The sequence below is a fragment of the Schistocerca americana genome, chromosome 2 (assembly GCF_021461395.2).
Source record: "Schistocerca americana isolate TAMUIC-IGC-003095 chromosome 2, iqSchAmer2.1, whole genome shotgun sequence".
Classification (NCBI taxonomy): Eukaryota; Metazoa; Arthropoda; class Insecta; order Orthoptera; family Acrididae; genus Schistocerca; species Schistocerca americana.
Window position 1 is genome coordinate 38,700,583 of NC_060120.1, and position 25,538 is coordinate 38,726,120.

Consider the following 25,538-nt stretch of genomic DNA (forward strand, 5'->3'; position numbering starts at 1 on the left):
AGTCATGAAAGGTATAGGTTATTGTTAGTCAGGGCCATTCTTTTGTAGGGATTTTTGAAAGTCAGATTGCGTTGCGTTAAAAATATTGAGTGTCAGTTTAAGCACTGTCATTTATAATTTTTCTAAGGGGACGTTTCAGTATCACTGAGCAGGTGAAAGGGTGAATAAGACTTCCGGTAGGAATAGTCCTTGGGGAGAGTTCGATACTCAGCTCAACACAGCTCTGCTGAGAAATTTTACGGTTTAGTGTATTTTATACCAACTTGCCTAACCATTACCATACTGGTCTGGCTCCGAATCTGGCTGTCATATGGACAAACCAGGTTCCTAACTGATCTTTTGTTGGCTGAAGAATTGGAACAGGGTCTACACATCAATGATAGGACAACTAAGGAGCTACGCGCAGATTAAGCTGAAGCTTCAGTACCGAGACGGGTATTAAGAGTGAGATAGTGTTACATTGTCCAAATGACAATATATATGTCCAGCGAGGATTAGATTAGAGATTAGATTAGTTTTTCGTTCCATAGATCCGTGCTGAGGAGATCCTCGTGGATGTGGAACATGTCAATTTATTTATTTTTTTTTAAGCTGAAATAACAATACTAATAGTATGAATATATACAATACATCATTTGTTTCTATTAAAAAATTCGTCAATGGAGTAGAAGGAGTTGGCCACTAGTAAGTCTTTCAGGCTTTTTTTAAGCTGATCTTTGTTTGTAACTAAATTTTTTATGTTTACTCGCAAATTATTGAAGATGAGTGTTCCTGAGTAGTGGACCCCTTTTTGAACTAAAGTAAGTGCTTTCAAGTCCTTATGCAGATCATTTTTGTTCCTGGTATTGTATGTATGAACTGAGCTGTTTGTTGGAAAAAGAGATACATTATTTAGGACAAATTTCATTAATGAGTAAATATACTGAGAGGCAGTAGTTAGTATACCCAGTTCTTTGAAGAGGTTTCTACAGGACGTCCGTGAATTTACTCCACAAATAATACGTATTACACGCTTTTGGACTCTGAAAACTTTTCTTTGACTTGAAGAGTTACCCCAAAATATTATACCATATGACATTATGGAATGAAAGTAGGCAAAGGATGCAAGCTTTTTCATTTTTATGTCGCCTATGTCTGCTAACACTCGAATTGCAAATACAGACTTGTTAAGGCGTTTCTGGAGTTCTGTGGTGTGCTCTTCCCAACTGAATTTATTATCAAGTTGTAATCCCAGGAATTTAAGACTGTCAACCTCTTCTATCTGCTCTTCTTCGTATTTTATGCATATGCTCTAGGAAGCTCTAGTGATGGAGTGGCAGGCCTTACTGGGCCACAGCGCCAGAGAGTTTAGTTGAGTAACGTACGGTGACGTTTAACAGTGTCTGCTCTGTGCCGCTGCAGGGAGATGACGATGAAGCTACTGCTGGTGGTGGTGGCTGCGTGCGTGGCCGCGGCAGCCGGCAACCCGACGTCCGAGGCAACCAAGCCCGTCGTCTGGACTGGCGGCGAGTTCAACTGGCCGTGCTCCTCGACCAAGAAGATCTTCCAGCAGACGGGCCGCTACATCTCCAAGAACGTGATCGCGACGCGCACAGCCATCTACAAGGACGACGCCATCCTGGCGCTGCCGCGCTTCAAGCAGGGCATCCCAGTCACGCTGGCCCGCGTCTCGCTCAAGAGCCGCGGCAGCCAGGCCGTGCTCGACCCCTTCCCCTGCTGGAGCCTCCAGGAAGAGGGCAACTGCAAGGCCCTCCAGTCCGTCGTCGACCTGTTCCTCGACGCGCAGGACATCCTCTGGGTGCTCGACGTCGGCATCGTCAACACGCTGGAGACTCCGGTGCGCCGCTGCCCGCCCAAGATCGTCGCCATCAACGTGAAGACCGGCAAGGTGGTGAAGGTGATCGACCTGTCGGGGCTGGTGTGCTCGGCCAGCCGGCTGCAGTACCTGGTGGTGGACTACTCCGCCGACGGCCGCTGCTTCGTGTACGTGAGCGACGCCGCCACGCGCGCCATCCTGGTCTACGACGTGACCGGCAGTCGTGGCTACCGCGTGGTGCTCCCCAAGGCCGTGAGCCACGGCTGCGCGCGCCGTGACGTGCTGTACCTGGCGCTGGTGCGCAAACCCTGCGGCACCACCATCCTCTTCTTCACCTACCTGTCCTCCAGCCGGCTCTTCGCCATCAAGACCGAGTACCTGCGCCGCGGGTCTGCCTCCGGGCGCGTCCAGGACGTCGGTGTCAAGCCGGGCAAGCTGGTCATCCTGGGGACGGACAACGGACGCGCCATCTTCTTCCGCTTCGAGGCGCAGAGCGAGATCTACAGGTGGGACTCGGACACGGCGTTCAAGCGCGAGAACCTGGTGCTGGTGTACCGGTCGGGCACCTGCGAGCTGGCCACTCACGTCGCGGCCGACTACAAGCGCGGGCGCATGCGCGTTCTGGAGAGCAACTTCCCGGACTACGTGCAGGGCACCGTCGGCTGCGGGCCCAACCACGCCCTCTCCCTCATGCAGGGCTGCCACTAACCTCACCTGTCTTCTGACGTACCCTCAATAAAAAGCCTATTAACTTATACCCGAAGTGTCCAAACTTTATTCCTTGCCAGTCTCTCGGGAATGGCACGTGGTATATGTAACCCAATCTTCTGTTCGCAGTTTCGATGAAATACGTGGCAGAAAATGGGGAATGCCCAGATAGCTATGTCTGAGTCCAACACAACTGGACTTCCTTACTATAACAATGTCTGAAGTTTATCACAATAAAACGTCAATTATTATTATGTAATGTCTGATTTATTCATCCCACGACAGAACACATACAATCTACCTGTCAAGTGTTTGTGCCAGAACAGTGCAGTGCTGGGCCTTCTTAATATATCGGGTGATCAAAAAGTCAGTATAAATTTGAAAACTGAATGAATCACGGAATACTGTAGATAAAGAGGTACAAATTGACACTCATGCTTGGAATGACATGGGGTTTTATTAGAACCAAAAAAAATACAAACGTTCAAAAAATAACCGACAGATGGCGCTTCATCTGTTCGGAATAGCAATAGTTAGCATAACAAAGTAAGACAAAGCAAAGACGATGTTCTTTACAGGAAATGTACAAAATGTCCACCATCATTCCTCAACAATAGCTGTAGTCGAGGAATAATGTTGTGAACAGCACCGTAAGGCATATCCGGAGTTATGGTGAGGCATTAGCGTCGGATGTTGTCTTTCAGCATCCCTAGACATGTCGGTCGATCACGATACACTTGCGACTTCAGGTAACCCCAAAGCCAATAATCGCACGGACTGAGGTCTGGGGACCCGGGAGGCCAAGCATGACGAAAGTGGCGGCTGAGCACACGATCATCACCAAACGACGCGCGAAAGAGATCTTTCACACGTCTAGCAATACTTTGTTTGTTGGTTTTTTTTTTCTAATAAAACCCCAAGTCATTCCAAGCATGTGTGTCAATTTTTACCTCTCTATCTACATTATTCCGTGGTTTATTAAGTTTTCAAATTTATGCTGACTTTTTGGTCACCCGGTAGAGGTCTCCCAACTTTTGAGGGTGCGGACTATTACGTTCCTACAAAGTAGCTCGATCACTGAAGTGTGTGCCTGGTAGCACAGCGTGTATTTTGAAATCACTTGAGGGGCAGTATGCTAAGCGGGTTTTTCCCCTTTACTGTCTTTTGTTGCTTTGACTAACACAAAAGTAACGTTTCTATTCGCTGTGAAATTATAAACAGTTCCTAAATTTTTTTTCGTAATGCGGGGCCACAGTCATAATATATTTCTTTGAAGTCAGTACAGCCATTACACTGCTGTTTATTTACAGTATTACATTTACACTTTCACAATCATGATTTCGGCTTCAAATGCCATTATCAAGTGTTTTAAGTGTTATAAATTGCCTAAGGTGGCATACTGTCGTATTAAAATACACTATTAGACAAAATGCCTAAGAGTCGATATTTCTGGCAGAGCCTACTGCTTTTTTCATTACTGAGTAATGTAGGCTCTGTCAGAAATATCGACTCTTAGACAATGTGTCTAATAGTGTATTTTAATACGACAGTATGCCACCTTAGGCAATTTATAACACTTAAAACACTTGATAACGTCACTTTGAAGCCGAAATCATGATTGGGTAAGTGTAAATGTAACACTGTAAATAACCAACAGTCTAATGGCTGTACTGACTTTACAGAAATAAACAGTTCCGTATGCTTATCTCCATAACACAATATGGCCGCTGAGAACTACCCTCATCGACAAGCACACACTTCGATTCGCCAGGATGAACATATTACTGAAAACTTTTGTTGTCACTCGTTGAAACACTATCACACAGAAGACATTGTCGTCAGTTGCTAACACCAAGATGTACAACTCCCAGTAAACCTTATAACTGAATAACGGTATAGTCGTAAAGTCTGCAGTAAATAGTAGTTATGTAGTACATAACTTTTTGATGTGCACTAGTGAATCAAACAGTACACACATACTACATCCGCCTCTCAATAACTTCCCCTAGATCGATATTAGCAGTTAACTCAATTCCTGTCACTATTAAAGATCAGCAAAAAAAAAAAAAAAAAAAAAAAACGAAAATTATGAAATACTCACTCTATACACATTTAGGTTACCAAAGTGCAACGAACTGAGAAACCATAGTTCTGCTGATCTACAGAAAAGCCCATAATTCATTTTCAGCCACAATCTCACCTCTGCCGCCATAAATGAATGCCAAATACAGGTAAAGGATTTGCAGCAGGAACGTGTCACTGAGTATTGATTTTACGTTTCTCGATGTGTGAAAGCAAATTACTAGATGAAACTGTGCACAATGCTACACAGGTTTGTTTGGCCTAGGGAAAGAGCGCACTGTCATTCTGGAAAACGATATAGTAGAGTAGATGAAACCCACAATGAAAAACGATTGTAAGTGATTTAATCTACGAATGGTTCAATTTCAGTAGAATACCTCATCACAAAATAACGTCAGTATTTAGAATACTTACTCATCATGTCGTTTTACATCTCTTTTAGTAGCCGCGTTTACAGACAAAATTACAATCATAAAATAGTTCACAGAATAGGCAACATTTTAAAGAAACTGGAATTCAATAAGATATAGAACAAGCAACAGAACGCAGAAAAGATTCAGAGCTCAAGAAAAACACACGGTTAAATTCAAGCGATCTGATAAATATAAATTTACATATAGCTATTGTCAACACAGGGTAAACATGCAGGAATATCAAAAGGAGATATTCAGAACAATTCAGAGTTCTAAAAAGTAGCAGCTTTCGTTGCACATTTTCTGACCACTTAATAACCCACAACCTTCACCTAACTGAAATAGGAACATATTTAAAAACACTAAAATCCAGCCACAGCCTGTACTATAAAGGTACAATAGAAGAATACATCCACTTACAGAAGACGTTAGCAGAAGGGCAACAGATTTTAAACGTCTAAATTACTCTACACTACGCAAGTGCACTCTGCTTAAGACATTAAAAGAATGATATAGAAAAGATAGCACAACCAGATAAAACACACACACACATATATTTATTTAGCAGTATCCAAGAGGTGTACGGACATTAAACTAGGATTTATAGTTATTCAGGGAGCACGAACTACTCTGGAAAATTTAGCTGAAGGTAGATTTGCCACTTATATTAGGGGAGAATGCAAATTCAAAAATATTTTGAACCTTATATGTAGAAGTAGAAATGCAAGGGAAGTTCATACTAATAGTAATAATGTACTGGGTTCCAGCTGGTGGTTCTAAGTTATTCGAGAAACAACTAGACGCATTATTAGACTGTTTAAATATTGATTAAAATTTATTGGGACATAGTTATTCTTAAGTCATACATACGTTCCTTGCCATTTAATACAGTTTACAAGATTCACAAAAACCAGCAGTGATGCTACTGATAAAAAATTTCAAGATTACATGCTATTGTCTAAATACTTGTAGTTAAATTTATAAAATAACTGAAAAAGGATTTGAGGACTTCAAGTTTAATCACGTTACAAATTGTACTGCAAAATTCTAAGTAACATCACTTAAGTATTGAAATGCATACATTTTCAAGAAGAAATACGTTCCCCCAGCAAAATGATGGAAACTATTCGAAACACAGTACAAAGCGAGATAGGAAAACTTGAATCAGGAAGATGTGGAAAAGTTTTAGCAGAAAATAAGGAACTCGTCCAAAATAGCCTCAAAAATGCAGACGCTTGTAATAAGCTTCTTCTAGCTAAGTGGGTATTAATTGATGTATGAAAACTTACTTAGTGAGTAGCCTACAGTTCCCAAGAATATCAACCCAAAACTAGTTTGATTTATTTAAATTCCTGTTTTGTTTCGTGTATTAGTCGACGTAAGCAGATCAGTTGCCGTCGCTAATAAATATAGTTTATTTTCCGTAGCAGACGTTCACGCCCAGTGGCATTCGAAACACTGGTTGAAATTGCTTGGTAAAGCTCATCTTTAGCAGGGCCGGTTATGGGCAACATTGTTGCCGAAGGAGCCAGTGATTTATCTCTCGCGTATGGGGCTCTTACGAAATACCACGCTGATGCTTCTGGCTAAAAGCATTCTCTATTTATGCTTAATGTGTTTACAGCAGACAGTACTATTCAGACCACAAATGACAGTGCAACACACTTATTCATTAATTTTTTTGCAGTATGTAATAGAACCAATGACAGCCAATGCATTTATTTCTGACTCAGACGCAGATGGAAGAGTACATCTCAGATGCAATTCTGTTGATCAGAAGAATCTCTTCATACGAACTTTTTGGAGAGAAAATGAATAAAAAATAAAAAATGAATTTTATCTTGGAAGCGTATAAGTTTGCCCACTTGGCATTGTACATGCATGAAAATTACTGTCACAGGTAAAAATCAGATTAACGCACTTACCAGCTTACAAGCGATCATTAAAAAGCTTTGAGGTACACCAAAACTAAAGAAAATGTTCTTTGAATTACAGGCAGTGGAGATATTGCAAGAAACTTCCGTGGTTAGATCTCGTACGGATGACCGTCATCAAAGCTTGTCGATTTGCTACTTTCTGTTTGTAGTGCCGGGGTCGTAGAGGTATATCTGATTAGACTGAGATAAAGAAGGAAGCATGTCCTTTATGTTTCGAAATATCGCAATACGTAAACTCATTTATTGGACACTTCCATCGCAAACTTACATGCTGATAATGTGCCTTTTGACGTTGACGAGGCACACTGCCATTTCCTGTGAAGTTTCCAATTTGTCCGACTTCTCTAAATTGGATAAAAATTTGCAGTAAAGAACTGTCATTCCGCCTTCGCAAGGGAGTCAGCTACTGTATCAATCAGTCTGAGTATCGCATTTCTCACAAAACTTTAGAACATTTGTTAAGAAAACGTTGGCAGATCTGACTTCATTTACCGACAAATGATAAAGCGTATTCTAAATTATTGGATATAAGGTCCGCCTTTTATACAAACAATTGTTTTTCCATACACACCCACTCATGTTTCAGCACCTCTGTGCCACCGTAAGTGGGTATTCTTTAATAGCTCTGTAACATGTAAACATATTTTAAGTAATAATTATTCTAACGAAAATTAGGTCTAAAAACGGTTCTTGGTTTTTGTTGTCACTACCTTAATTTTTCTGTGTTGTCGATTTATGTACGTTATTGGATATTGATAGCTTGTCATCTGCAATTAAATGATGTTACTGTGAGTTTGTTTGGTGATTTAACATATCGCTTTATCTCTAAACGTAATTTTCTTGTGTACAAATATTTTGCGATACAATTTTTTCGAAATCCTTTCTCGTATATTGTTGAAACGTCTACACAAACAATATACATATTTAGTAAAAAATTTTCTCGCAGGAAACACTTTTCCACTTTACGAAACGCAGTGTTAATGTCTCTAGTTCCCGTTGATCATCAAATCAGTTTGACGCTAAATTTGAACTGGTTGCCGATGTGATAAGGAATACCACTCAATCAATGATAAGAAGATTGCAGCACTGAATCGATACCAGAGGTCATCACTTCGAACACCTTCTGTAAATGGACGTTCATGCCACCTTTTTTACCTTCGTTGACCTTCAAAGACTTTAATGTTACTCATCATTGGATTTGTCTCGATAGCCGGTATCAGAAAATAAATACCAAACTGTAGCATCCCATTAAAAAAAAAAAAGACAAATTTGACCTTCATATCTCTGAAGCGACCCCACCTAGCAACAAAAAACCAACGTCATATTATGGCACCCGTTGTCCCATGCAACTTTTGTCCAACCAACGTTTCAGCTCCTACCATACTTTCTGTGTTATTCTTGGTGGTAAAAGTTAGTGACTCACCCTGTATATAAATGACTTGTCGGATGGGGTGGGCAGCAATCTGCGGCTTTTGCTTATGACGCTGTGGTATACGGTAAGGTGTCGAAGTTGAATGTAGGGAGCTACAAGATGACTTAATCAAAATTTGTAGTTGGTGTGGTTAATGGCAGCTAGCTCTAAATGTGAGAAAACGTAAATTAATGCATATGAGTAGGAAAAGCAAATCTTTAGTGTTAGGATCCAGCATTAGTAGCGTACTGCTTGACACAATCACGTCATTTAAATATCCGGGCGTAACGCTGCAAGGCGGTTTGAGATGCAGCTAGCATGTGAGGAGATTGGTAGGGAAAGTGAATAGTCGACTTCCGTTTAATGGGAGAATTTTAGGGAAGCGTAGTTCATTTCTAAAGGAGACCTCATATAGGACACCAGCGGGACCTATTCTTGAATGCTACTCGAGTGTTTGGGATCCGGGAGGCGGGCTACTAAATTTGTTACAGGCAGGTTCGAACAACACTAAAGTGTTACGGAGATGCTTCGGGAACTCAAATGGGAATAGCCGGAAGGAAGGCGACTTTCTTTTCAAGGAACACTACTGAGAAAATTCAGAGAATAAGCATTAGAAGCTGACTGCCGAATGAGTCTACTGCCGTCAACATACATCGCGCGTTAAATCTACGAAGATCAAATACCAGAAATTAGGGCCCGCACGGACGCAATAGATAGTCATTTTTCCATCGCTCTATTTGCGAATGGAACAGGAAAGGAAATGACTAGTAGCGGTACAACGTACCCTCCGCAATGCACCGTACGGTGGCTTGCGGAGTATCTGTGTAGATGTAGAATATCTAGACAAACGAGTCGCATATATTGCCGTACACAGGGATTCGTCGATTGCGATTCAGCAGATTGCTTGGGAACTGCGATCAGCAATCCATCACCGTGATCGGTGATTTGCACACAAACACGTGAGACATACGGACAAATCTCCCGGCCTGGCGAAATATTGCTGCAGTCCATCGCTTGTGTGTGGGACCGTAAAGACATTGAACATGTTCCATTGAAGAACTCAACTTGAAATACGACTTATGTTACAAAAGCCTGTATCGTAGTATATAAGACCCATACTAAAATCATGTTCGTTCTTTCGTCTGTGTGATTGAACACTTCTAACGATATTTTTTCGTCCAAATTTATATTATATTATTGGTGAAAAGCACACTAATTAAATCAGTCGTCACTCAGAGTAAACATAACCTCTGATTGCTTTGATTGTGAAATACAGTCTCTGAAACTGTAATACTTCTGTCAACTGTTTCTTATGCCATCGTGCATTTGGAATCCATCATCAACTTATCCAACAACATATTTATATTCGTACCGGAAATAAATTTAAACGGGATAGAAGAACAGTGTTATCTGCAAGAGGAAATAACACATTCGTAAAATGTAAATGTGTACATCTTGAGAGTCAAATATGGTAAGACAGCGGACCATTTGTTATGTTAGATACGATGCCTCACAGACATGTTTAAAATTGTGAGCGTTAATTGTTTTGCACTTTTTTCACTTTCGAGGTAGTGCAGCCCGTTCAATGTTTTAGTCAGGGACTTTTTACCGAAGTACCGGGATTGGGGGGGGGGGGGGGGGGGGAGGGAATAGGATTTGGAGTATTTGGCATTTTAAATGGTGTGGTCCTTAAATAGTGTTAGAATAGTGACTAATCAGTATTCCCAACCCCGATTCATAGAAGAATCGAACTCTTATGTATACAGCAGCTTCAAATATCAGATCACTTTACAGATGAGTTAATGTGCTAAATATATGAAATTATGCATGTAAAGCCTTTAGTCTATGCTGAAGACGTAAAACCGTAACTGCGTTCGTTTTATATTCACCCTCAGGTTAATGAAAAAGTTTACAAAAGCTTTGAAATTGTTTTTAAGTTTCTTGGAAGTAGCTGCTGTAATTTCTCCTATTACCGAACACTGAATGAGTATAGTCTGTATGATATGCCCTCTGTTTTAAGAAAAGCCAGTTTTCGACCCATCTCACTGTTTGTGACGTCGTATCTGCTGAACTATATGTCATGCAGTATAGTTTCACAGGTACATTCAGTCGCGAATGTATATAGTCTGTAAAATATTGCGAATAGAGTTAAGAGAAAAGGGTATTGAATTAAAACGTCGCGCTCGATGCTGAAATTTTGCTGCATGAACAGCGATCGAAAGTAGCAAAAACATTTTAGATTATGTGTGAAGTTTGGTGGAAGTCGTTAAATGATCTCATTCGCAAACACTGGATGAATATAGATTGGACAATTTGTTACGATGTCTTATGAGATATACATAGATTCTAACTTTAATAAAGTTCATACATTGTTAAGCTTTTAACATAAGATCACCCATCTTAATGAGTAATTTATGTCAGTAATGCAAATTTTTAAATTCTGCCGATAATTATATGGAATACTGAAAATCATTTTTTTTCTGTCCTATTAGATAGGCTACCTTCAACATGGACCATGCGCCTTTTTAACCGTCTAATAATACAGATAACGGTTATTGTGTCTTAGTTTACTGTGTGCACGCTTATTTTTTTAGGGTATGCTTATAGTTTTTGGTTTCTTACCAACCTGCGTTGAAGGGACTTGTGATTTTATTAGTCACGCCTTTTGTACAGCTCAAAAATTCTTTCCAAGGCTATGGTTATGTATTAGTCTACATGGACGGAAAATTGACACATGTAATACTTTTTTTCACGTAGCGAGTGGCTTTTCGGAACGGACCATATATATCTAACAGAATACTGCCAGTTACTATTTTTTGGAGGCTGAAAGCTTATTCTGAGTAAGCAAACCCAACGAAACTGTCCAGAAAAGAAGCTATTAACGGCAGACTGATCTGCAGCGTAGGCAGAGATCTAGTTTAGGGTGAAAGGTGATAGTCTGGTGGATAATGAACTTGACGTTACGGGAAGAAGCTCAGGTAGTTAGTAAATACTACTGTTGCATAAAAACGTATGTGGCCAGAGACTACGTACGTTTCACATTACTCCGAACTGTACCTACCGCTCTGTACCATGTGTCACAGATTTATATTTCCTATTAGCTGACAAAACTGGCATTGAGCGGGTATTCGTTTTGCCAACGTTCTGTTAGAAACGAAGTCGAAACTATTTCATTTTCATGTATTTGTGAAAACACCTACTCAAATATGAAACAATCGCACAAAGAAATGTGCATAATGTACAAATGTATAACTACAGCAGTCAGGGAACATGATAGCGGGCAGTTTCCGTACGCTGGGGGCAGCTCCTTTGCGTGTCTACAACGCTATTTTGTTAACGTCTCTATGGCAACGCTTCTTCATAGCTATATGGACGGCTACTGTTTTCGCTTACAGACATTTGCGCTTCGCAGTTAAGGTGTCAAAAGCGCCGCCCGATATCAGGGATTTCGTTACTATGACTCAACTGTACGAGTGTCACAGCAGTAAAGAAAAAATGCGTTAAAACTTAATGCATGATTCAGCAATTTTTATGCATCTCAGTGTTTATGACCTCATATCTCTTGAATAATGTGTCGTATAATGACGTATTTGCTTAGGTATATTCAGCGGCATATGTGGGTTCTGTCTGCGAAATATCTTGCGAATAGATTTAGTAGTAAAGGAGTAATAAATTCAAACGTCAAGCATGATGCGTCAGTTTTCAAGCATTTCATTGTTTATGACATCACATATCCTGACTGTGTCTACATCTACATCTACATTTATACTCCGCAAGCCACCCAACGGTGTGTGGCGGAGGGCACTTTACGTGCCACTGTCATTACCTCCCTTTCCTGTTCCAGTCGCGTATGGTTCGCGGTAAGAACGACTGTCTGAAAGCCTCCGTGCGCGCTCAAATCTCTCTAATTTTACATTCGTGATCTCCTCGGGAGGTATAAGTAGGGGGAAGCAATATATTCGATACCTCATCCAGAAACGCACCCTCTCGTAACCTGGCGAGCAAGCTACACCGCGATGCAGAGCGCCTCTCTTGCAGAGTCTGCCACTTGAGTTTGCTAAACATCTCCGTAACGCTATCACGGTTACCAAATAACCCTGTGACGAAACGCGCCGCTCTTCTTTGGATCTTCTCTATCTCCTCCGTCAACCCGATCTGGTACGGATCCCACACTGATGAGCAGTACTCAAGTACAGGTCGAACGAGTGTTTTGTAAGCCACCTCCTTTGTTGATGGACTACATTTTCTAAGGACTCTCCCAATGAATCTCAGCCTGGTACCCGCCTTACCAACAATTAATTTTATATGATCATTCCACTTCAAATCGTTCCGCACGCATACTAACAGATATTTTACACAAGTAACTGCTACCAGTGTTTGTTCCGCTATCATATAATCATACAATAAAGTATCCTTCTTTCTATGCATTCGCAATACATTACATTTGTCTATGTTGAGGGTCAGTTGCCACTCCCTGCACCAAGTGCCTATCCGCTGTAGATCTTCCTGCATTTCGCTACAATTTTCTAATGCTCCAACGTCTCTGTATACTACAGCATCATCCGCGAAAAGCCGCATGGAACTTCCGACACTATCTACTAGGTCACTTATATATATTGTGAAAAGCAATGGTCACATAACACTCCCCTGTGGCACGCCACAGATTACTTTAACGTCTGTAGACGTCTCTCCATTGATAACAATATGCTGTGTTCTGTTTGCTAAAAACTCTTCAATCCAGCCACACAGCTGGTCTGATATTCCGTAGGCTCTTACTTTGTTTACCAGGCGACAGTGCGGAACTGTATCGAACGCCTTCCGGAAGTCAAGGAAAATGGCATCTACCTGGGAGCCTGTATCTAATATTTTCTGGGTCTCATGAACAAATAAAGCGAGTTGGGTCTCACACGATCGCTGTTTCCGGAATCCATGTTGATTCCTACAGAGTAGATTCTGGGTTTCCAAAAACGACATGATCCTCGAGCAAAAAACATGTTCTAAAATTCTACAACAGATCGACGTCAGAGATATAGGTCTATAGTTTTGCGCATCTGCTCGACGACCCTTCTTGAAGACTGGGACTACCTGTGCTCTTTTCCAATCATTTGGAACCTTCCGTTCCTCTAGAGACTTGCGGTACACGGCTGTTAGAAGGGGGGCAAGCTCTTTCGCGTACTCTGAGTAGAAACGAATTGGTATCCCGTCAGGTCCAGTGGACTTTCCTCTGTTGAGTGATTCCAGTTGCTTTTCTATTCCTTGGACACTTATTTCGATGTCAGCCATTTTTACGTTTGTGCGAGGATTTAGAGAAGGAACTGCAGTGCGGTCTTCCCCTGTGAAACAGCTTTGGAAAAAGGTGTTTAGTATTTCAGATTTACGCGTGTCATCCTCTGTTTCAATGCCATCATCATCCCGGAGTGTCTGGATATGCTGTTTCGAGCCCCTTACTGATTTAACGTAAGACCAGAACTTCCTAGGATTTTCTGTCAAGTCGGCACATAGAATTTTACTTTCGAATTCACTGAACGCTTCACGCATAGCCCTCCTTACTCTAACTTTGACATCGTTTACCTTCTGTTTGTCTGAGAGGTTTCGGCTGCGTTTAAACTTGGAGTGAAGCTCTCTTTGTAGTTCCGTAACTTTGTTGTTGAAACACGTTGGGTTTTTCCCGTCCCTCACAGTTTTACTCGGCACGTACCTGTCTAAAACGCATTTTACGATTGCCTTGAACTTTTTCCATAAACACTCAACATTGTCAGTGTCGGAACAGAAATTTTCGTTTTGATCTGTTAGGTAGTCCGAAATCTGCCTTCTATTAATCTTGCTAAACAGATAAACCTTCCTCCCTTTTTTATATTCCTATTAACTTCCATATTCAGGGATGCTGCAACGGCCTCATGATCACTGATTCCCTGTTCTGCACTTACAGAGTCGAAAAGTTCGGGTCTGTCAGGTAGATAGTTCTTACCCCCCACAGAGGTTGTTGCCTGACGGTAGTGGAAATGGGCGCTTGGCGTCATTGGCCGGGAGGTCCCTTACGGGGCAAGTCCGGCCGGTAAAGAGAATATGTATACCAAGTTTTGCTGAATTCGCTCCAGTCGTTTTGGGGTAGATGTGAAAACACACACACACACACACACACACATATATATATATATATATATATATATATATATATATATATATATATATATAGCCATTTTTATAATATGTATGGATTAAGGCACATACAATGCTACTCTGATTTCGTTTCTTAAATCGCTTATGAGGTAGACAGCGCTTTTTGATCAGCTGGCGGTTGGATGCCGGTTGCAAGCGGCTTGTAATGGTGTAGTGTTGTGCAGCATTTGGTTACGTGGAAAAAATGTATTCCAGAGGTAAAATATTTTTTAATGTCAATTTAGATAGTACATTTTCCGTGGTACAGACATTAGATTATAGGCTGAATTTAAATAACTGATATCGTTACAGAAAATACCCGAATAGTCTGATAACAATTAATAAAACGTATTTCTGTATGAGTAATCCGAATATAATGGCCTCACAAAAGTGCAAGATGACATGTACTGACTATTAGTTACATCGTCATTCATTTTTTTGTGTCTACGATGCGGAATACGCAACTTCTTTTCATACAGTTATCAATACTCGGAATTTTCCCGCTGATGCGATATGAAGGAATGTTTCGATTGTTGTTGTTTACTGTGTTCAATGCGCTCAATATTGGAGTTACCATCGGCAGAATATTCCACACTTCCCTTGAGAAGGCACTATTTGTAATGCAAATTGACCACTTTTCGCCTCTATGTTCTACACTGAAGAACTTGGTACCAGAAGAGAACTAAAGTAAGATGATGTGCCACAAATTTTTGATTTTCCTCCGCGTTGGAACTTAATGGAAAAAAGGGAAACCCATTCTTTCTGTAAAATAGGGGACATTTTTAACAGGTATGTTGTAACCGGGACTTTAATAATTAGGTAACTGATAATGAGAGGAAGACTAAAGTAACAGAATGTAGTGTTCATAATTATAGATGTTAGAAGCAAAATTTTGTTGATTTGTATGAGAATTACTGCAGAAACAAAGGATTTAGGGTGATCCTACCATGTAAATGTCGTGTAATTAGGGCCTCCCGTCGGGTAGACCGTTCGCCGTGTGCAACTCTTTCGATTTGACGCCAGTTGGGCGACTTGCGCGTCGATGGGGATGAAATGACGATGATTAGGGCAACACAGCACCCAGTCCCTGAGCGGAGAAATCTCCGACCAACCGGGAATCGAACCCAGACCCTTAGGACTGACATTCTGTCGTGCTTACCACTCAGCTACCGGGCGAAGACTTAACCCACTTAAGCAGGTACATAATCTCGAGACCACGATTTAGAATCTAATTAAACTTTGCCCATAATTATCTACGACCATCTTACTGAAACTGATGTCAATTCACTGTCTAAGTGAGATGCTAACAACTGCTTATCAGCTCTTCCTAGCAGGAATACCTTCCAAGTCTTACTTAATGATTTGTTAACTTTCGTAACGATAGTTGCTATAATGACATCATGATAGCTAATCCCCGTTTCTATACTGACACTGTCGATAAGGTCCGGCCTGTTTGTCGCTACAAGTTCTAAGATATTTCCATTGTGTGTCCGACTCAGCATAACTGTTTTCTAAATAATCAAAGTTCTAAAATACATTCTGATTCTTGTCTTAATATTGCTTCATTACTTGTTGTACTAGATTTAGCAGCTGTCGTAAATCATTATTTATTTATTTATTTATTTTTTGCAAAGACAGCCTTTTGTACATAAAAGCGTATCTCGTTTTACATGTGTCTTTGAAGGTTTGGGTGAAAACGAAATGCTTCCAACCAAAGTGATACATTGTCTTCCCCTCCCTTGTTAACATTGAACCAGATGATGCACAATGTAGGAAAAAAGCAGAACGTACCAACGAAAATGTATTTCTAGCGCTTGTGAAAAGTATACACAGGTAACTACTTACAAAACATTAATATAAAACTTGTGCGTTTATGTGGTCGATTGTTAAACGATAACCATCGTACCAGTAATGGAAGCTGCGCAAAAATTACTTTGACTGTAGTGTTCCATATATAATTTTAATACAACAGTCCACCTGCTTAGCTGAGTTGCAACGTGCTTGCCACCCATGCAGCGGGCCCGATTTCTATTCCCGGCGGGGTTGGAGACTTTCTCCGCTCGGCGACTGGGTGTTGTGTTGTCTTAATCATTATTTCGTTCTCATCACCGGCACGCAAGCCACCCAATGTGGCGTCGACTGAAATAAGACTTGCACTCCGCGGCCTCCCGACCAACAATGACACACGCTCATTTCATATAACGCATAATGAGTAGGGATACGACTTTGCTTTCACCCTCTCCGTCATGTAATTTGGGTGTTGCTTTCAAATCTCAACACGGCAGGATAGGGCATACCCGGACTACATAGTTCCATTTTCCATTACCCTACTAATAATGTAGTAGTGACGTAAATCATATGTAATTCCATAGGTTCCAGCATTTTAGTATTCAGACAAAAAAGAAGGAAAAAAGCCAACTGGGACCTTGGGAACTCTGAAGTACATATCGCACGCGCACACACACACTAAGAATTTGTATTTCTGCGAGGAACACATTGTGTCAGAAATAAATTAACATCTTCCATCCTTGACTGTCGGAACTGTAAAACTGCTCCCAGATGTTGCTAGTTGTCTCAGTCCTGGAAAAAATCTAGCTGTGCAATAAAACAAGATCCCGAACAAGCAGCCTTATCGATTAGGGCAACGAATGAAACGTTAAATAAATATTCAGAATAGCTTTGACTGTGCGGTGTCCTACTACACATTACACCTATTTTTACATGTTTTTAACATTTGGTATGGTAAGTAATGTGATTTCGATCAATACATGTACTTATTATCTCCTTTTTAATGTCGTGCGTACCTGTATACTGTACGTCCGTGCTTTGAAATCGCTAATGTAGTTATTTTTAAATTTTATCCTTTTCGATTATAGATTTGTCGTAGAAGTATAAGCACATGAGATACGTAATTTAATAATTCCAAAAATATTTCTACATGGGAGAATGTTATGTTGGACCACAGACTTGCAGGATACGACATTGATCGTTTGCATACTGTCGTTACATGCCTGATTTCTCGCAGCCAGCTTATAGAAAATATACGAGTAGTGCCTTTAATCTCAGGTAATAACAGCAGCATATTTTGACGATCTTTCACTTTATTTTGTCTAACGATATTTTCCTGCCGCTACAATAGACTGCTGAATATTACTGTTCTTTGAATGTGTATGTACTATGATTTCACTGAAGAATAAGTGTGTGTACTGCATAATGTCAATATCTGACATCGTAACAGTGTATATAATTCTTTGTGTAAATAGTTGGCAGGTAATTTAATCAGTCTCGCATGGTGGAAGGTGTAGATCCAGTTGCAGCTGGTCATACAAATATCATATAGTTATCACTTTTTGTCACTGATTCTTATTAAAAATAATGTTATGAAAGACAGTAAGTGGTCATATATGAGAAATGTAACGCTTCCATTTTGTTTCTATTAAGCTGTAAAAATTTCGAATTTGGCGCTCATAACATATTTGTATCACAATACAGAAAAATTACAGAATTGTACGGAAGCTTAAAGACAACATGTTAGGTTTTGTTCATCTTAAGGAAGCTTGTGCAAGTCCACGGTCGAAATAGTACAGAAAGACAATCAATAATTCTTCCATAGACAGTGTTGGACATTGTTATGGTGATGTGTTCCCATGACAGGTTTCGAAGTATTCAGCCTCAGTGTCAGGTGTTACGTGGAACATTATGGTGGACTGCCAAAAATTAGGCAATGCGGTACGGCGCAGCGGAAGGTAACAGCCACGCAACATTTCGTAATGAGATTGAAACTCTCGAAACCGAAGAACTAAATTAATAAATGAAAAATGTTCTAACCATAGCTGTGGAAGGATCATTCATTGTTTTCCAAGAGTCGTCCTACCGTCCCGTGCAGTTAGCTGTCGTAACACAGCAAATTAATTCCTTACATTTACCTTGGGATGGATGAGTGCTTTGGACTGTACATTGTCGGTCAGTCTTTGTTGCATCCACAGCGTACATTTTCCGACAGCTTTCACCTCCTGTACACAATAAAACTCTCAATATTTAACGAGCATTCCTCATGAAATATTTTGACTGCAGTCTACGGAATGAATAACTTAGTACTCAACGAAGCAAAGCACGATGTAGAGTGAGTTCGGTCACGTCTCGTGAATCTGGGCTGACAACTGTTCATTCTAATCCATTAAGAAGGCTCGTAGCAATTAAGATGCATACGGAAAATGAGTCGTGTATTAATTTACTGATTTCGAAACTTTTGAAGTAGCGAGTAATTTTTTTTAATGCTTAGTTGCATTACAAGTTAAAATAAATTTTATTTTCTTGCAAGTGTATGTGTTCGGGAATTACTCGTAAGTACATTTTAGTTAACATTCCTGTATTAGATAACTATCAAACTTCTCATTATTAAATAGTTTACCAGAATCAAGGAATAGCTCAGTGTGAATTCTGTACAGGATACGAGGCTCTTCATCCCGCTTCATAAAATCTCTAGCTTTCATCGAGCCACCGAAATAATTTTCGACAACGCACATGGTAGGCATCCTGCTGAAACAACGACTGCATTTATAGTCCACGGTTTGCAGATTGAAGGTGTTAATGGAGCCTCTTAATAACAGATCATTTCCTTGAATTCAATATACTATAAAAAGATTATCTGCTGTAGAGGCTGTTTTGAAGATCCACTTAATTTTTGTTATGTGCTAATAAATTCAATTTCTCTTAGACGAACTCGGAACATACCCAGTAATGTCACTGAAAGTGAGAGACCCGACCGAGTGCTGATGGAGAAGTTTGTTACATGAGCAGCTATTGCCTCCATATACTTTTTGGGCTGTTGTTTCACAGTCACTCTTCAAATTATCGTATATTCCCAAACAGCTCACAAGCACAGGGTCTCTGGAAGAGGTTGTACTGTGAGGCGACAAAATATTAACTGGCTCAGGACAACAAACTTCTAAATAGTCAACGTTTGCCAATGCATTCTGATCCTTGTCTTAATATTGTTTCAGCATCTGCAGTGGGTTTATTAGCAGACGCATTCGATACATTAGTGATCTACCCCATCCCCTCTCCTTCGCTCATCCTATTTCTACTCTCTGTGACTCAATTTTTCAGGTTTAACTAAATTTTCGTGTTCTAAAGTTACCCTTTTTCTATGATCACCATTCAAAGAACTCGGCTATTTTAATACAATATGATATACTTGAGCCAGCTTGCAGGTTGTTTAAACATATTAGTTTACTCTTGCTGTATGAGGAGATTACTTTTCAACTCTTATTTTTTCCTCAGTTTTTATATCTTTTGTTATTCGACTTCCGAAAGAACAGTACTGTTTCTGTCTTTTCTATCTCTGTCGTCGGTTCATACATGGCTAATAAATCTATTTTTGTCTTACACATGCATAACAGACCGAGTCGAAATTTAGCCTTGCAGGAAGGGTAAACTGGTTTGAAAGCGTGTTTGTAGAAAACAGATTTGTCCGTTGTTTATCTGAAAAAGTACCGAACTGCGTAACTGGTTATTAGTTTTCTTAAACAAATAAACTTTGAGTAATTTCAGTGTTCTATCTCACACAGCCCTCCCAGCAATGAAAAATGGCTCTTAGGCGGTACTGACTAATTCGTCAGCGCACGAAGGGCACCTTTGTGAACTGGAAGGCTACTTGCAAGTATTATAAGAATATTTGCGAAAAGGCAGGGGAATTTGTTTTTCATTTGTTGTTGTTAGAAAAAATTAGTCTTCCATATATCTATAACAGTTAAAAATACTGCGCATAGGAAAACTTTCTCCTCTGTCCAATTAGCCGCGGAAAAAAAAATCTTTCTGGCCATCGTATGCGATTATTGTTCGATGCCTTCCACCAAGACGTAGACGGGTAATGAATCCTCAGGTCCTCGTCGTAAGGCGTAAGGCAGCTAAGGCTGCTGAGATTAATGGCGTGTCAGTAAAACTGAAGCGTTATGAGACACGCTGCGTCGGCAGCAAATGTTTTCCTAACAGCAATTCAGCACGACTCTGACCGAGAATCAAGCGTTCTACATAGCAAACATTTGTGGAGTCGCACCAGCTGTTTCCTTTCACAATGGCTGTGTGACTTATACAATGTCTGCAGCATTATTATAGTATGCATCGTTAAAGCATATCGACCATTCGACTACAACGTGTTAACAGAATACTCTACGAAAAAACCTGAGTAATTAAAAGATGACGCTTTCTCTTTCTACAAAATTTCTTGGCAGTATAGAACTAAAATTATTCATAAGACATAGTGATACATCATGTTTAACTGAGCTCACTGCGAACAAGAGAGCGCACTTACTTAATCTCGGCTTTTCCCGTCTCTAAAAGTTAGTTTGAGTTTAAAGCATTTGTACGCTCTTTGTTCGGACAATAAGCAAAGCCACATTTCGCTCAATTTAATGTCGTAAATGAATCAAACAATGCAGCGGCTTGTGCACTGTTCTGAAACGTCCTGACGTATTAAAACTCTGTCAGACCTAGAGCCGCACATGGCCCCTTGCCTTTCCAGCATTTATAAATTGCTTTACCTGGTCGGTATCGCTATACGATATGGGAGACTGTACATTGAAAGTTTTCTTTATGAAAAAGTTAGAATCATTGCAATGCGGATGCCATGATTGGGTAATATAGAGAAACCTAAGGACATCACACACATCCATGCCCGAGGCATGATTCGAACCAGCGACCGTAGCAGCAGCGCGATTCCAGGCTGAACTGCAAGAATCCAATAATCGACATCTATAGTTACATGTTCCAACCAGTGTGAAGTTCATGGCAGAAGATACTTCACAGGTACTATATATTAGGGTCTGTAAAGTTTCTTTCATTAATTGCAGGATTTTTGTGGGCGAGGGTAAATGTTTTTTAGTGGGTTCAGCAAAGCACACATTTCGCGAATTGTTATCTGTGGCGCTTCTCCGTTCAACTGTTCCACAACGTCACAGGAAAGAAGAAGAGATTCTTGGATTCGATTACGACCCGTGTACGAGACCAAGTATATTAATGTTGGATCAGTTTTCACGGGCATTTTGTGTATCCAGTTTCCCCACAATCTTGAGATGTGGTAATACTGCTTCCTGGTAACAAAATTACGACGAATGAAGTCGTTAAGGTGAAGTAAGGAAGTAATCCGGGTCTAGTGTAGCAGGGGATACAACCCGTCGGCTTTGAACAATGACGTCACATGTCGCCAGAGAGCATGTATTACAAAGATGAAAGAGCTGAGGAGAATGTTGAGAAACAAAAGAATGCGAGAGAGATAAACTTTATTTCACATATGTAAGGGCCGGTAGTATTTTCACGTCAACGATATCGCGTGTTTGTATCTTAGTATTTCTGCGCAAAATACAATGGAAAGAAATGAATGAAATTGCTTGCAAAGAATACATCACGTTACATGTATGTCAGTTGTATCTCGAAAGTCTTTCGAACTGCATTGCTTAAGTGCAGTACGGGATACAAGTTCAGCGTAGTCGATTTCTTAGTTTCAACTAGCATTGCTGTCCTGTTGTTCATTGAACTATGTATCCCCTGCTTCACTAAACCGCAAATGAAACACCCGATACACATTAAAAGCTCATTCGAAGTGTGTTGCTTAAGTACAGTCCGAAATACGAGTTTGTCGTAACGCGATTTCTTCGTTTTCACTAGCATTACTGTCCTGTTCTTCGCCTGAACGATGTATCCTCCGCTTCAGTAAACCCTAAGTGGAACACGGGATACAAATTGTAGATGTGCTGTTTATTTCGTCTCCGCTATTACTAACAGTCTTTTCTTACGTACATATCAGTATTACTGATGACAGAAGGACCTACGTATGTAATATATGTATACCAGACTTCCATTGACCTCGATATATGTACACTGGTAACGAATAGGTGGAAATACACGTACGTTACATTTGCAACCTGTTTCATTTTATATGTTTTGATTGTTTATTTAATCTTTGCGTTTCACTTGTTGAAAGGCAACTACACATTGATCTTGTCAAAAGCCGAGAAGCGTTTCTTCTTAGTGTTGTAGCTCCCTTCAGTAGCTGATAAGTGTTTTTTGGCTTTAAAAAAAAAAAAAAATCTCACGAGATAAAATAAACTGATCCTACTTCATTAAGCAATCAATAAAAAAACTAAACTAAAACATAACAGCAAAAGCGAAAATGGTAAACTGAAAATAGAATAGATTACGAAGTCTTTTGCTGTTATGTTTTAGTTTAGTTTTTTTTATTGATTGCTTAATGAAGTAGGATCAGTTTATTCTATCTCGTGAGATTTTTTTTTTTTAAAAGCCAAAAAACACTTATCAGCTACTGAAGCATCTGTATCTTAGGATCAGTTTATTCTATCTCGTGAGATTTTTTTTTTAAAGCCAAAAAACACTTATCAGCTACTGAAGCATATTGGTGGAATAAGAAAGTGAAATATGGCAAAATAGTGAAATATAGATAAATGATCGCTTTTAGATTCACATTCAATTATTTTAATGATAGCGCTTATTAGAACACAGAACTGCTTTATCATCTATGCCTCGAAGTGAAGACATTACTATCTATGACTAAGGAATGACGTCATTGTTCAAAGCCGACGGGTTGTATCCCCTGCTTCACTAGACCCAGTAATCCATATCTTCATTGAGTTATTAAGTACTTATTACTGATCATCGTTGCGCAAAAGTATCGTGCATTGCATTACGTGCTATGCTTGTCAGGCCACAAATCTGCACTCACTTGTATGCAGGCCCGGTTCTATGGGGTGGGGAGCAAACTGAGGGCGCCCAGGCTACGATTTCAGGGGGCGCCAAGTTCTTTAAGAAAAAAAACCCTTGTTTCACAAAGTGCCTAGCATTAAGTGCACGTTGGTCTATCGACTATTCACATGATTTTGAAACGCATTCCTGTTGGTATTTGAACATTTTTGAACACATTCTAAGTTGATTTCTGAACGGGTCGTAAGTTGATTTTTCAATGTGTGCATAGTGTACGTGATGTCTACGCCTGGGGAATACCCGCCGCATCTAGAAATAAAGTTTTCCAGGAGATAACAGGGGACGGGGCTATACGAGCTGAGCCGAAGAAACCCGAACGGGTGAATGCCAATCGCTGTTTGTTAATGTGATAGACAGCGTGTGCGAATGATTAGCGTTGTTATAGTTATTTGCGAAATCCATACAATCAGACTACCAGAGTGGAAATAAAACGACTAACAGTATTAATAGGTAAGAAAGATTAATATGTAATCTTCTTGGTGTGCCCAAGAAAATGAAATTTTGACAGAAAATTTTTGCCAGATCACTACTCTACCAAAGGTCAGTTGTACAGTCTCCAGTTAGAAGCCGCTTAAGTTGTATTCTCCGAAAAGCGCGAAAAACGCGCTATACAAACATGTAATAACGCCTAACCGGAGAATAAACGCGGAATAATTAAACTAGTGATTCTCACAGTGAAGTTAACCGGAGAATAAGTTTTGACAGTGGCAGGAATAGTTAAAGAATTAGTGATGACAAGTTTGCTTGTTAGGACGAGGAAGGAGAAGAAACGGGGATATCACAAAATTATAAGGAAGAGTACGACGATTCCAAATTTATATAAAAATTTCGTACTGCTGCTTTTCGATCTCATATTTGAGAAACTGGAGCGTATGAATGTAATGTGAAACTATTTACTAATATAAAACGTTCTGCTTGAGTTAGGTCTCACAGGCATTTGATATTGGCACTTCGTGAATAATAGTATGTCGTATTATTCACGTAAATGAGGTAGATAAATTCGCCCGCATCTCGTGGTCGTGCGGTAGCGTTCTCGCTCCTCACGCCCGGGTTCCCGGGTTCGATTCCCGGCGGGGTCAGGGATTTTCTCTGCCTCGTGATGGCTGGGTGTTGTGTGCTGTTCTTAGGTTAGTTAGGTTTAAGTAGTTCTAAGTTCTAGGGGACTGATGACCATAGATGTTAAGTCCCATAGTACTCAGAGCCATTTGAACCATTTTTTTTTTTTTTTTTGAGGTAGATAAAAATGACCATTTGTGCCAAAACAGTCTCGCTTACTTGGCGTGTGTTACAATTGCTGCAATATTAGATAGGCCTGTTTCATTTATATAGCAGACAGTGACATAATAGACGTAATAAAATCGAGAAAACACACCAGTCTTGGGTACTATTCGTATTAACAGCTTTTTAAATAATAGACAACGATATTTCGATTTTTCATGTAGCAAAACGTTTGACGAACTTTCAAGAGGTAATAGTTCTTTCGCAGAAAGAAAAGTCTGCCGTGTAAAGCTGTAGCAAAATTAGAGAGAAGAAATAATGGGGCCTCGTACCAATTGCTTATAGAATGCGGGAAGAATGACTGATTAAATGTCTCTTTTCAAAATGCGTCGAACCTCATCTTCGCTGTCACTACGGGAACGACAAGTAATGAGTGTATAGTTGTGGCTTACCTTCGAAGGAATGTCAGTTAAATTTTGCAGAATTTTTGCGACGCTCTCCCGCGAGTCAAACTAATCTGTGGCCGTTTGTGCTGCTCTTCTATGTGTACTGTCAATATCCCCAGTTAGTACTGTTTGGCATCGGTCCCACACACTTTGAAACGTCCCCTTTGAAAAATTATACAAGATTGTGCTTATCCTGACACACAATATTTTTTGCGCAACGCAATCTGACTTTCAAAAATCCCTATAAAAGAATGGCCCCGACTAACATTAACCTATTCGTTTCACAAATCACTTACCTCACAAAAATCTTCGTTACTCGAATTACTGCAATACAGCGAGCGCCACTACTTTCAGCTAAATAAAAGATTCAAACTACTGAAGGCACTAACTACTGATAGGCACAGTTAGGAAAAGAAAGATTTTGATAGAGAACAAACAATGTATTTACCTTAATAGTGTTCAAAAGTCATAATATATGTAGCAGTTCATGACATCCATTCTTAAAAATTTACTGTCTCTGTCCAGATCATCCGCTCTCAAAAATCTGCCATCTCACTTCCCCACATCCACCAC

The 25,538-nt window shown here is 40.1% G+C and overlaps 1 protein-coding gene across 1 annotated transcript; it reads left to right on the plus strand.

Annotated features, from left to right (window-relative positions):
• Positions 1 to 1,411: 1,411 nt before the first annotated feature.
• Positions 1,412 to 2,524, plus strand: LOC124590291 (major royal jelly protein 5). Its single transcript, XM_047131638.1, has one exon. It carries the CDS (start codon positions 1,412 to 1,414, stop codon positions 2,522 to 2,524), a length of 1,113 nt encoding a protein of 370 aa, XP_046987594.1.
• The last annotated feature ends 23,014 nt before the right edge of the window (positions 2,525 to 25,538 follow it).